The following is a 14,191-nucleotide window of genomic DNA, read 5'->3' on the forward strand; positions in this document are numbered from 1 at the left end:
ACAGATAGGCCTATCTTTTTAACAACAAGGTGGTGCTCCTACTGAAGGAGGAAGGTACAGATCATACACTACATACATACATACATGTTTCTCTCCCCTATCTCAACAATATCTAACACAATTCTACAAGCAGAAAGAAAGATTATGTGATCTAAAATGCCTGCTAGCATACAGTGTTTGAAGTGATCTGATAACGTAATGTAAACATAATTTGCAAGACCTAACACCACAAAATGTACCTAAAATCCCACATGTGTTATTGACATTGCAGTTTTTTCATCTTTTTGAGACAGGGCCATTCATGTTGCTTTGACCAGAGACAATTGTATTATATGTTTCTGCTTTGACACATCTAGTTTATTTAAGGGCATACGATACAGTTTTGATTCTGTATTTACAAGTTCATGAAAATTTGCATTTAGGCTATTTTTTACCTGATTAAATCAAATATGTAATAAAAAATATACCTTCATGTGCTCCTTTTTGAGTCAAACGAGGTCGAAATTTGGTATATTTGCTCAAAATTCAGATTTGTGGCCGTAATTTCTTTTTTGAAAGAAAGACATAACTTTTTTGTTATAAAAGATAAACACAAATTGTTTTTTGTTAGATAATCAGTAATTTCTGTATTTTATAAGTATCATAAAAAATATGCAATTTATTATTCAGAAATAACTCATATTTATCAAATATTCATGAATTGAGGAAAACACATCAATTTTTACTGCATGTTTATCAAAATTAAAAAAAATCCTCTATTTACAGTTTTATAAAATTTGGATCACATAATCTCCCTGCAAAATGAAACAAATTACCGTTTTAAAAAATAGGGGTCCATGAACTCGTTTTCAAATTAAATCAGTTTGAACGACAAAAATCAGTCGAAAATGCATCTTTTCCCGATATGTTACAGTTTGACGTCGTGAAAATAACATTTTACGTTAGCAACGTCATTACCTCCCCTGTAACTGTATCCTATGCCCTTAAATTTGTTTAGACTGGCTGGGCTTCAAAATAAAGCTTGTGGAGGCTGTTAATTACCTTTGCTCGTTAGTTTTAATCTAGCGGCGTACTACAGTACATGATATATAAGGCATGGAGATGTTATTGTTACAGATCATCTCAATTATCTATAGTAAAGGATCCTACAAATTAATGCAAGATACAGTCACAGAAAATAATTATATTTATAAGTATGTCTGAGTCAGTGACAACTCTACAACAGTTTTACCCATCGGATCAATTTCATATATATAGATATACATGTATATGAAATAGTGAATTTTTGAAATAAGGGATTTTGTAAAATCCCTGAAATTTGGGGGATTTTGTATAATCACTGAACTGATTAGCGATTTTATAAAATTCATGATTTTGACCAGGGATTTTACAAAATTATTGTAGTAAGATTTTTTTAAGTTTAAGGTTGATTTAGCCTTTTTATATTAAAACTACATGAGTAGTTTGAAGCAAGCAACTACAAACTTTCACACATGTCTTCAAATCAAACTTACACACAAAAGTTACTTCTAACAATTGACATGATTGAAGGGAAAATAAAATGTAATAACATATGGAATTTGGAACAAATATCAAGAAATTTTAAAACTCATTGCTAAAAAGCCAGAGAAAGAAGACAAAACAATGCAATCAAGCTCTTATTATTATCTGATCACCTTATTCGAAACTAAGTTATTGTTTATCATATCTATAAAGTGCTTATGTAATTACTAATAAGTATAAACCTATAAAATCAATTTTTATAAGACAAATATAAAAATAGAATATTGTAGAAAATGTGTAGTGATTTTCGTTTTGAGAGAGAAAAACACATAAATATGAAAAGAGAAAGAAATTAATTGGTTTAGGCTATGTCATGTATGTGATCAAGTGGCAAATAAAACATGCACATCAGGACAAGAGGATCTACAAATGTAATTGTGACATGAAAATTGATATAAAAGCAAATATTAGTGTTGTATTGTTAATTTGTAGCCTTAAAAATACATTTACATATCTTATTATTTGTAACAAAGAAAACAACATTATAGATACATGTAGGTACTGTGTTTTGTATACTTGCATTTCTTGCTTTGGTCATATATATTCTCAGATACTGTCTTATGCATGTATTCTATCATAAAGTGATAACACTATAAAAAGTTTTCTATAATTTCAAATTCTTTATTCTAAAATCCAAATCAAATTAAAAATAAATTTGTGTTTAATGTAAGTATGAAGTTTTTCAAAGTGGAGATATCAATTAAATCACATTAAAACTGTATTCATCAGATGAACATATCAAATCTTATATGTATGTCTTGAAGACATATACAACATACCATTCTTGTATCAAACATGACATTTAGTTTGTGTCATACACTAAAAACCATCTGGAGCCATCTGATCCCCTGTTTTTGAGTCTGTCAGTTATATCAACAGACAATTTCATCTCTTTTCGAAAAGCAGTTAACCTGTATTCTGTTTGTGATGGACAAGGTATTTTTAAATGTTGATGTTCTCAAAAGCATAAGATGTGAACAAAATATGCATGCCTGTCTCAAAGCAGGGTAATTGTGTTTCAGTAGATGTCACCAAAACTTATCATGCAAAAATTATTAAATCATATCTAGTTCAAAGTAAAATCATGTTTATCAATCAGTACACATCCAACAGAGTTAGTGTAATACATCATGAACAGTTTAAAAAGCATAACCTCGTACATGATATAACGAAATATGTGATTAAGTTAACACAAAGTATATGTGTTTAATGATGATTTATATATATGTAAAATCTTCTGTTTATCTTATAATACATGTATTGATTTTTTTTACACATTTTTTTTTCAGCATACAGACTTATCCACCATGGATCACGATTATGAAAGTCATGGAATTGTAGAATATATAATTAGAAAGAACTCTTCTACACAGACTGACTTTACCCTTGTTGACATCAGTAATCTGGAACAAAGGAGCAAACAACTTGATAATATGCATGTCTTATTGAAGGAGTGGATCAGTAAAAGGCTTACATTATTGGATGAACCTACCTCACAACTATTTAGGGAACTTGTCAGTGATTTGTTTGGTAAATTTATTTAAGCTGTATATATAGTGTTAAAATATCAAACACAACCAAGTTAACTATTTCAACTTGTGTTAGTTCTGATATAATTAAGAAATAATTCCTTCATGTCATGCTCTATGCTCATTTTAACATGGGTAGGCATTATATTTGTCGATATTTTACACTGAGCATTAGCCAGGTGTAAAATGTTGTCAAATATAATGCCTACCTATGTTAAAATTAGCATAGAGCATGACATGAAGGAATTATTTCGATTCTAATAGGACAAATGCAGTATTTTTCTAGGTCAAAGCGTAAGAAAATACTGTTAAAATGCTTGGCTTTTTCCCGTTTCCTCCCCGAGCAGTCTTTGCATTACAATTTATATTTGATAAGTCTAAAAACCACGAGCAGGGTAAATATATGTTGTTTTATAAAAAAATATAATAAAAGTGTATGCTAGCTGCTTTTAAATGTATACATTTTAAAGGATAACGATGGAAATAACGTTTATATACACAGTTAGTTCGTGCGCATGTGTCAAACATATTTTTTATGCTCATTAGAACACGGCTTTGTTTACAAAGCGTAATAAGAACGCCATATTAGAACTGTAAACAAAGCCATACATTTGTATTTATTAATTGCAATAGAACAACAGGTGCCTTTGATATACATCTTAATTAAAATTGCAACGTCAGATGTACATGATGTATTTTGAACGATGCTTGAGATTTAAATGGCCATTTTTGTTGGTAGGTGGTGCTAGGGAGTTAAGTTTAAATCATTCTAAAACATGTAAAAGTCATTTGTCTTACATATCTGTTAAATTTTTTTTTAGATTTCTTTAACATTTTGGCTTCATCAAATAAAAATGGTTGCCTTTTTATGGAGCTTACATGCCTGTTTTGATGTACAAATTTTTAAATGTTTCTTATGAGAACCATACTAGTTCTATCATTCAATGATCTATGCTCATTTCAACATGTGTATGCTGCAATTATATTTGCCATGCTAGCTCAAGGTATAATATCTTATAATAATCAAAAATGTGTCCATAGTACACGGATGCCCCATCCTCACTATAATTTTCTATGTCCAGTGGACCCTGAAAATAGGGTAAAATCTCTAGTTTTGCATTAAGATTAGAAAGATTATGTCATAGGGAACATGTGTACAAAGTTTCAAGTTGATTGGACTTCAACTTCATAAAAAATTACGGGACTGACATACAAACGGACGGAGGAACGAACAAACATAGGCACAGACCAGAGAACATAATGCCCATAAATGGGGCATAAAAATGAAAATGTACTAATCAAGGCAACAAAAAACAACAAATGATTCAGTATATCGCCAAATTAAATGTGATGTGGAGTTGGATAAACCAGTTTGCCATTGTCACTGGTTCTTAAAGCTTCTGTTAGAAGACAGTAGCCATTTATATAATTCATGTTATCATAAGTTACTGTCTTCTATATATTTTATGCCCCTCCTAAGATAGTAGAGGGGTGTTATGTGTCCGGTCTGCATGTCAATTTGTTCCTCCATTCTTTCATTCGTCTGTCCTGCTTCAGGTTAAGGTTTTTGGTCAAGTTAGTTTTTTATGAAGTTGTAGTCTGAACAATGTGAAACTTTGTACACATGTTCCCTATGATATGATCTCTCTGCTTTTAATGCCAAATAAGAGTCCTTATCCCAATTTCACTGTCCACTGAACGTAGAAAATGATAGTGCAAGTGGGGCATCCATGTACAACAGACACATTCTTGTCGGGGCCTTTTATAGCTGACTATGCGGTATGGGCTTTGCTCATTGTTGAAGGCCGTATGGTGACCTATAGTTGTTAATGTCTGTGTCATTTTGGTCTTTTGTGGATAGTTGTCTAATTGGCAATCATACCACATCTTCTTTTATATATTTATCAGAGTGTTGGGTTTCTCTTTTGAATTAGTTCACATTATGTTATCAGAAGTTTGTTTTCTGCATGCTTTAAGTTTTGCCCCATGGAGAATGTACTGTGACTTGCATCTGTTAACAGTTTCGTTCTCTTGTCTTTGTTGTCTTTTTATGTTTTATTGGTGCATTTCACATTTTTTATTTTTCAAGGGTTTTAACTACCAGTAAATGGCTCAGCCATTTGAGGGAGCAAACTAATTGTAAAAATAATGTGTTACATTGTTGTTTGTTACCTTTTATAGAACCAAGAAACAATGACAGCTTAATGAGGGAAAACACTATAGCAGAAACTATCTATACCAGTACAGTGGAACACAGCAAACACGTATCTAAACTCACAGATAGAAAACTGTGTGGAACACAAATTAACATGACAGAAATAGATTACAAACACCTGCAGTTAGAGAAAACTACTACAAAGGAATCTAGAACAGACCAATCATGTCAATTGGATGATGAAAATGAACCACTACATATGGAATGCTTCACTGTTGGGGGAGATGAAGATATAGATCAAGAAAAGGATTTAAACCAAAGAACAAAAACTCATTTAGAAGGTTAGTAAAGGGCAAATGAGTTTTCATAAATATCAGTAATTACAACTATTTTTTATTCATGTTGTATATTATCTTTGCTTTATTTTGATATGCTTATCTACAATAAAGAACATTTTTAGTGATTGTCTTTGTTTATATTTGTTGGCTTTTGCTTTAAAATATAAAAATAAAGTGTAATTGACAAAATATTTGTATTTGAGTGTTAGCATTATTTAAAAATTTCTTGACTCTGAGGTGGATTCAGATAAAGTCCTGACCATTTTATGTATACCATCTAACGAAACTGTCCTTTTTGATCATATAGCTCTTCAACTTGCTGTTTTGGTTCATAATACATCTTTGAATTTCAAATCTCAGCTATCAGTGTTTCTGGTGTAGGTAAGTCAAGAAATGCTGAAAAGAATTACATGTTGTTTTCATTTTCTAAGAAATAATTGTGAAGCATCTACTTGAATGACTTATTTACAAAAGTATACTTTCAGAGATTTATCAACATGACCATGGCTTTGATATGGAGTGTACCAAGATAAAAACGGAATCTTTCCACAATTTTACAATTGGAAATGAAGAAAATGAGGATCGAGGCTCAAGGATAAATAACGCTTTGGGTACTCATGATTTTGAAAAAAGGAAAGAAAATACATTTTTTCCCAATATCTTAAATCATCAAAAACAGTATTGTCGGTGCAATATGTGTGGAGATTCGTTTTCTGCTATAAGTGCATTAGCATACCATGTGAGAATGCATCATGGTAAAATGATAAAACCTTGGGAAAAACAAACATTAAGTATAACTAATGATCTGAACAAGTCTTTAGAAAGAAGTACAAATGAGAATGTGGAGAGACACACGAATAAAGACAGTGGTCAAAACTTCTTTCCGACAAAGAATGATGAAAAACTTGATTTGAATTCTGAACCACTACAGAGTAATATTCAACATACAAGAGGCCCAGTAAGGCCAATTATGCAATCAGCTATAATGACAATTCAAAGTGTCAGAGATTTTCCTGAAAATCCAAATACATGTAGTTTACTGAACAAAAACCCAAATACATGTAGTTTACTGAACAAAAACCCAAATACATGTAGTTTACTGAACAAAAACCCAAATAAATGTAGTTTACTGAACAAGAACCCAAATACATGTAGTTTACTGAACAAAAACCCATATACATGTAGTTTACTGAACAAAAACCCATATACATGTACTTTACTGAACAAGAATCCAAGTACATGTAGTTTACTGAACAAAAACCCATATACATGTAGTTTACTGAACAAGAAGGTGGACAACAAGTGTGAAAATTATACAGAAAATGAAAACACAGATGTCGGTCTTGAAGTATTACGTATAAACAAATCAATATTTCCAGAAAATTTGAAGCTTCATAGTTATTTTAAACCAGGTAAGATGTAGAACTTCATAGTTATTGTAAACCAGGTAAGATAGCTATTGTAAGCCCGGTTAAATAGGCATGGAACTGTATAGTTATTGTAAACCAAGTAAGATAGGTTTGGAACTTCATAGTTATTGTAAACCAGGTAAGATAGCTATTGTAAGCCAGGTAAGATAGGTGTGGAACTGTATAGTTATTGTGAACCTAGTGAGATAGGTGTGAAACTTCATAGTAGTTGTAAACCAGGTGAGATGTGGAACTTCATACCTATTGTAAACCAGGTAAGATAGGTGTAGAACTCGATAGTTATTGTTAATCAGGTAAGATAGGTGTGAAACTTCATAGTAATTGTAAACTTGGTGGGATGTGGAACTTCATAGCTATTGTAAACTAGGTAAGATAGGTGTAGAACTCCATAGTTATTATAAATCAGGAAAGATAGGTGTGGAACTCCATAGCTATTTGTAAAACCAGGTAAGATAGCTATTGTAAGCCCGGTTAAATAGGTGTTGAACTGTATAGTTATTGTAAATCAGGTAAGATAGGTGTGGAACTTCATAGTAATTGTAAACCAGGTGAGATGTGGAATTTCATAGCTATTGTAAACCAGGTAAGATAGGTGTAGAACTCCATGATAGTTATTGTAAATCAGGTAAGATAGGTGTGGAACTTCATAGTAATTGTAAACCAGGTGAGATGTGGAACTTTATAGCTATGTAAACCAGGAAAGATAGGTGTGGAACTTCATAGCTATTCATGCTATTGTAAGCCATATAAGATATAGATCTTCTTAAATTCAAACTGACTATATTTTGCATGTGTTCATCTTGTACCAATCATGCACTTATCATTTTGTATGTTTTCTTTCCATCATGCGTTCCATACCCGTGTTATGTGCACTGATTAATCATTCTGTCTTAACAGTGTATTGTGCATTCATCAATCATTTAGAACCGTGTAACATGGATTTGTCAATCGTTCATCCCTAATCATGTAACATTCATTCATTGTGTTTTTTATATGATTCTTGGTTATAGAGCTCTCCCAAGCTCATGTTTTATCTGTAGGTGTGTATATATGTTCTGACTTTAAATAAAAATTAACATGCTTACTTACTTTCTTGTGCATTCCAAATTTACTTCATCATACATAACGTTCATTCAGATTCTTGACTTTTTGTGCAATTATTTCAAGTTTATTTAGTGTCTTGGCTGGGACTGACACATTTAAATATAATGATACATGTTCTACATACAAACAATTACATGATATCATTTAATGACAGAACAGTTATTCATTCATTCAAGGTGTACCTGAAATAGAGTTAGAACCAGGACCAGTGTTCAAAACAGAACCCATGTTTGAACCAGAACCAGTGTTCGAACCAGACCCACCTCTAAAGAAACCAAGGTTGAAAGATATGTCAAGCGGAGAGCACATGTACATGTTGGATCAAGCTAGAGTGGTAGAGACAATTAAGCAACAAACTGATGGGGGAGTGTGCCTTTTCAGAGGTAAATAAAATTCACATGTACACAACAATATACTATCATCATATAATGGGTTTTCGTGCTTTTAAGATGGCATTGTGATGTCACAATTCCTATTTAAAAAGCATGCTTACATTTGTATAACAGTTTCATTCCAAGTACAAATCCATATGATCTGACAATATAAAATAAAAGTTTTTTAAGATAATAAACATGTACAAATAAACATGTGGCATGTAGTCACAAACCAGAATAAAACCATGATAAATACAAATATGGTAACTAATTTCTCTCAAATTCAACTGATCCATTTAAATGCTGAAAAACACATTGCATATATCATCTGCTTGTTTACAAGCAAAAGGAATAAGCACGACAATAATGTTGCAAACTGTTATAAAAATATATCACAGCGGACTACTTTATAAGATTGTAGACCCCCACAGACAAAAATATTCTGTTGTTCAATATGTGATTCAATTTTTGTCATCTGGACAGACCAAGAGAGTATTAAGGCATGAAATTTGTGATGCTTATGTCACTTGAGTTTTAAATCCCCTCGCAGACGAAACCATATTCCAGTTTGAGCATGAGAGTTCACAATCTGATGACGAACTATGATCAATAAATTTCATTTAAGGTGTACCTGAACCAGAACAAGCGCTAGAATTAGAACCAGTGTTAGAACCAGAACCAGTGTTAAAACCAGAACTAGTGTTCAAAACAGAACCAGTGTTTGAACCAGAACCAGTGTTTGAACCAGACCCACCTCTAAAGAAACCAAGGTTGAAAGATATGTCAAGCGGAGAGCACATGTACATGTTGGATCAAGCTAGAGTGGAAGAGACAATTAAGCAACAAACTGATGGGGGAGTGCGCCTTTTCAGAGGTAAATAAAATTCACATGTACACAACATTATACTATCATCGTATAATGGGTTTTTGTGCTTTTAAGATGGCATTGTGATGTCACAATTCCTATTGAAAAAGCATGCTTACATTTGTATAACAATTTCATTCCAAGTACAAATCCATATGATCTGACAATATAAAATAAAAGTTTTTTAAGATAATAAACATGTACAAATAAACATGTGGCATGTAGTCACAAACCAGAATAAAACCATGATAAATACAAATATGGTAACTAATTTCTCTCAAATTCAACTGATCCATTTAAATGCTGAAAAACACATTGCATATATCATCTGCTTGTTTACAAGCAAAAGGAATAAGCACAAGCACGACAATAATGTTGCAAACTGTTATAAAAATATATCACAGCAGACTACTTTATAAGATTGTAGACCCCCACAGACAAAAATATTCTGTTGTTCAATATGTGATTCAATTTTGTCATCTGGACAGACCAAGAGAGTATTAAGGCATGAAATTTGTGATGCTTATGACACTTGAATGTTTAATCCCCTTGCAGAAGAAACCATATTCCAGTTTGAGCATGAGAGTTCACAATCTGATGACGAACTATGATCAATAAATTTCATTTAAGGTGTACCTGAACCAGAACAAGCGCTAGAATTAGAACCAGTGTTAGAACCAGAACCAGTGTTAAAACCAGAACTAGTGTTCAAAACAGAACCAGTGTTTGAACCAGAACTAGTGTTTGAACCAGAACCCGTGTTCAAAACAGAACCTGTGTTTGAACCAGAACCAGTGTTTGAACCAGAACCAGTGTTTGAACCAGAACCAGTGTTTGAATCAGAACCAGTGTTAAAACCAGAACTAGTGTTAAAAACAGAACCAGTGTTTGAACCAGAACCAGTGTTAGAAACAGAACCAGTGTTAGAAACAGAACCAGTGTTAGAACCAGAACCAGTGTTTGAACCAGAACCACCCCTAAAGAAACCAAGGTTCAAAGAAATGCCAAGCAGAGAGCACATAGATATGTTGGCTCAAGCTAGAGTGGAAGAGACAACTAAACAACAAACTGATTGGGGAGTGCGTCTTTTCAGAGGTAAATAAAATTCACATGAACACAACAATTATCGTATTGATGGTTTATGTGCTATTTAGACTGTGTTGTGATGTCACATGTATACATTTGTGTAACAATTTCATGTGAAGTATGAAAATTTATGATCTGATGAGATAAAATAAAAGTTTAAAAAAAATCAAATATGTACAAATAAACATGTGGCATGTGGTCACAAACCAGAATAAAACCATGATAAATAAAAATATGGGAACTAATTTCTCTCAAATTCAACTGATCCATTTAAATGCTATAAAATTGAAAGTTAAGTACAGATTATTAATACTGTAATACTGAAATGACAAAATTGTTTCATATATTTAAGGAATGACTGTAATATTTTTTCTGTCTATGAAGAAATAACATCAAATATGTGGTGCACACTGAATAAACCACATACATGTGTAGCTACTGGGTTATTTTAAAGTGTGCAACACATTTTTATGTTATTTCGAATTGACAGAAAAATATTACAGTCATTTCTTATAATTTAAATCAAAATTCCATTTTAAACAGGAGTAAACCATGAAAATTGTTGATGACATCACAATCACATGACAAAATTATGTCTATGAGCTGAAAAACAAAGCAGCATCATCCAATCAGAAGATGTGTTACATCCAAAATTAAATTATAATAAAATGGATTGATCCTAACAGGGAATTGAAGCTCATTCTCCTATAAAAAAAAAATAGGCATGATTACCAATGTACCAGCAAGGTTTTCAATCCATTTATAAATGCAACAAGATGATCACTCAGTTTGAATTTAGATCTTCATGAGAAAGAAACATATTGTGAACTAAAAATTGATGATGCAAATTAGTTCCCATATTTTTATTTAAATCAAAATGAGTGATACACTTGTATCTTTTAAAACAAAATGTTACAAATTTTTCATCAATTGTGCAAATTAATATGCCTTTTCATTATTATTTCAATACAATTGTATATTGTGTATAATATAACTTTATAATACTGTTTGTACTCATAACTATGTTATTATTATTTTGAGGACTCTCAGGAAGATTAGTTTTAACTAATGGGATCATCCTCTTGAAATAAAGATTATTTATTTATGCATGTCGTGCAGATATGTACTACAACAAGACTATTCAGGAAGCTCAAAATTTTGATAAATTTTGTGAATTCCAAGACAATGATGCAATGACGTAAAAGAAATATGTTTATCTTAACCCTCTGACTACACCACACATTAATAAGACCATTATTTTTTTTAGCTTACATATTTCTGACCTAAAAATGTTTGTATATTAGTATTTAAATTTACAAAGTTTGAAAGTCCCTTGTTCACATGTATGTACATGTACCAACCTGATATCTAGTAAAAAGATAAGCATGAAATTTCAAATTCTTTTTTTTATGAAAGTGATAAAAAAAAGTCTGGTCAGGGAATCGGTAATCCAATAAAAAAAAAGAACAATGGCCTTAAAACATCATATTCATTTCTGAATTTGCATATTACAAAAGTTAATATTAACATTAACTTAGGAAAATAATTTTAGAATAATAATTTCAGGATGGTTGACAGAAAACAGTTATGATGATAAGTTTGAGGAACTTGAAAGCTCTATATTGAACGACAGATTAAGCTATTTCTACCCAAGCCTGCAAACAAAAAAAGGGAAAGATTATTCAAAATCTGCATTAGTTGGCATACGTGCAGCAATAGCCCGTCATCTCACAAGTCCACCATATAATTGTAATGTTAATATAATGAAAGATAACGCCTTCATGACTTCTAATCATGTTATAACCGGAATGATTAAAACCCTCAAACGTACTGGCAAAGATTTTATAATGCATAAAAAACCTGTAACTGAAGATGACATTCAGCGTTTGTATTCAAGTGGTGTTTTTAACATAGATACACCAGTAACACTACAAAATAAAGTTTTCTGGGACTTAATGCTAAATTTTGGTAGACGAGGACAGGATGGACTAAGTAGCTTGACAAAGTCATCTTTTGGTAAATTCAAAGATGACAAGGGTCAAACTTACTACAAAATGATATATAACGAGGCAGATAAAACTCACCATGGAGTTGATTCCCATGAAAATAGACACCAGGTCCGTATGTATGAAAAATCAGAAGATAAAAACTGTCCTGTTGCAAGTCTGGACTTTTATTTATCAAAATTGAGTCCTGAATGTGATGCATTATTTCAGCAGCCATTGCTTTATCCAAAACCAAATTGCTGGTATTCTAATCCAGCAATGGGGAAAAACAAATTGAGTCAAATGATGCCAAGGATTTCAAAAGAAGCAGGTCTTTCCTATAGATACACCAACCATTGTATAAACAGCAACCGTTGGTACTACGCTGCAACGCACCAGAGTCGATGATATAACTATCATGTCAGTATATTAAACGGGTCATAGAAACATTAAATCATAATAAAGTTATGTTGGTGGACCATCAGATGCACAAAGGCATGTCCTTTCATCAACTTTACAGAGTGTAGCTAGGGCAAGTAATGCCAATTGCAATGAATCCGTGTCAGAGGGCGCCCTCCTGCTGAGTCGCTAATATAAGTACTACTTGTCTAGGAATTCTCTAGCAGATATGAATCTATTCACCAATGCTACAATTTCTGACTGCAGGTTTACTATTAATTTAGTGAATAATGACATACCTGATTCCCCTTGTGTTCTCGTTTCATGTTTGTTTGTGTTCAGACTATAATCAAATATTAAACCTGAAAATATTGAATCTATAAACTTTTACTTAAATCTATACTTGAGTCCTACAATTAAAACCAACAGTGTAAGATTTTAATTTTAAAGCTGACAAATTTTTGTCCCTCAACAGGTGTTTAATATCATTGATATACTACAACACCAATAGCAATATCCATGTGCATATATTTTGGACATCTTACAATCCTACAATCCCCTTCCCTTTCATAAATGTGTCCTGCAAAATTAGACTATTTACTGGATTTGTTATCACATAAGCAACACGAAGGGTGCCACATGTGGAGCAGGATATGCTTACCCTTCCAGAGCACCTGAGATCACCCCTAGTTTTTGGTGGGGTTTGGGTTGTTTATTCTTTAGTTTTCTATGTTGTGTCATGTGTACTAATGTTTGTCTGTTTGTCTTTTTCAATTTTGGTCATGGCTTTGTCAGTTAATTTTGTGATTTATGAGTTTGACTGTACCTTTGGTATCTTTGGTCCCTCTTTTATTAGTAACGTTCTCCAATGTTGAACTATGCTAGATTATAATTTTTTTCGCTACTGTGGATTCATTAATATTGGTTGGATACCAATTTTAGTGGAATTCATGGGTACTGGTGAACCACGAATTCAAATGTACAACGAATACATATTTTGAAAAGGCTTTGTATACAGTGATTGATAAAACCACGAAATCAAATATCCACAAAAATGCAAGTTTTCAGCAATCCACGAAAATTGATATCCATGAAAATAAATGAATCCACAGGAATTTGTCAAATTCATATTTTACTAAGATATTTCAATCATTTAGATTTTGATAAATACCATTACAAATATCATATTTGTCTCAGTTTCTGATGATCACATATACATGAGGCGTATTCCATCAATAAAATACAATATACAAGGTTGTTAGGTAATTGTGGATTGCAAATTAAGAAGTTAAATGTCAAACTTTAATAATAAAACTGAGGAGAATTTAACATGGATTTGTATTTTCTCTTCAACAGTATTTTT

The 14,191-nt window shown here is 32.0% G+C and overlaps 1 protein-coding gene across 3 annotated transcripts; it reads left to right on the top strand.

The window, feature by feature from the left end:
* Positions 1–85: 85 nt before the first annotated feature.
* On the top strand, positions 86–13,204 carry LOC134707282 (uncharacterized). Of its 3 annotated transcripts, none has more exons than XM_063566920.1 (8): positions 86–200; positions 2,853–3,093; positions 5,274–5,588; positions 6,071–6,997; positions 8,296–8,502; positions 9,119–9,367; positions 9,989–10,453; positions 12,011–13,204. In XM_063566920.1, the coding sequence occupies exons 2-8, from the start codon at positions 2,871–2,873 to the stop codon at positions 12,835–12,837; spliced, it is 3,213 nt and encodes a 1,070-aa protein (XP_063422990.1). In that variant the 5' UTR covers positions 86–200; positions 2,853–2,870; the 3' UTR covers positions 12,838–13,204. The 3 variants fall into 3 exon arrangements, with proteins under 3 accessions (XP_063422990.1, XP_063422991.1, XP_063422992.1); XM_063566921.1 differs by having other exon boundaries at positions 87–195; XM_063566922.1 differs by having other exon boundaries at positions 90–195; positions 2,860–3,093.
* The last annotated feature ends 987 nt before the right edge of the window (positions 13,205–14,191 follow it).

Source organism: Mytilus trossulus, chromosome 2, assembly GCF_036588685.1.
Source record: "Mytilus trossulus isolate FHL-02 chromosome 2, PNRI_Mtr1.1.1.hap1, whole genome shotgun sequence".
Classification (NCBI taxonomy): domain Eukaryota; kingdom Metazoa; phylum Mollusca; class Bivalvia; order Mytilida; family Mytilidae; genus Mytilus; species Mytilus trossulus.

Excerpts from the sequence above, each read along its gene's own strand:
- LOC134707282 (XM_063566920.1), top strand. The coding sequence starts at position 2,871 with ATGGATCACGATTATGAAAGTCATGGAATTGTAGAATATATAATTAGA. Across the intron at positions 9,368-9,988 it reads GGGAGTGCGCCTTTTCAGAG|GTGTACCTGAACCAGAACAA; the intron begins GTAAATAAAATT and ends ATTTCATTTAAG. Across the intron at positions 10,454-12,010 it reads GGGAGTGCGTCTTTTCAGAG|GATGGTTGACAGAAAACAGT; the intron begins GTAAATAAAATT and ends TAATAATTTCAG.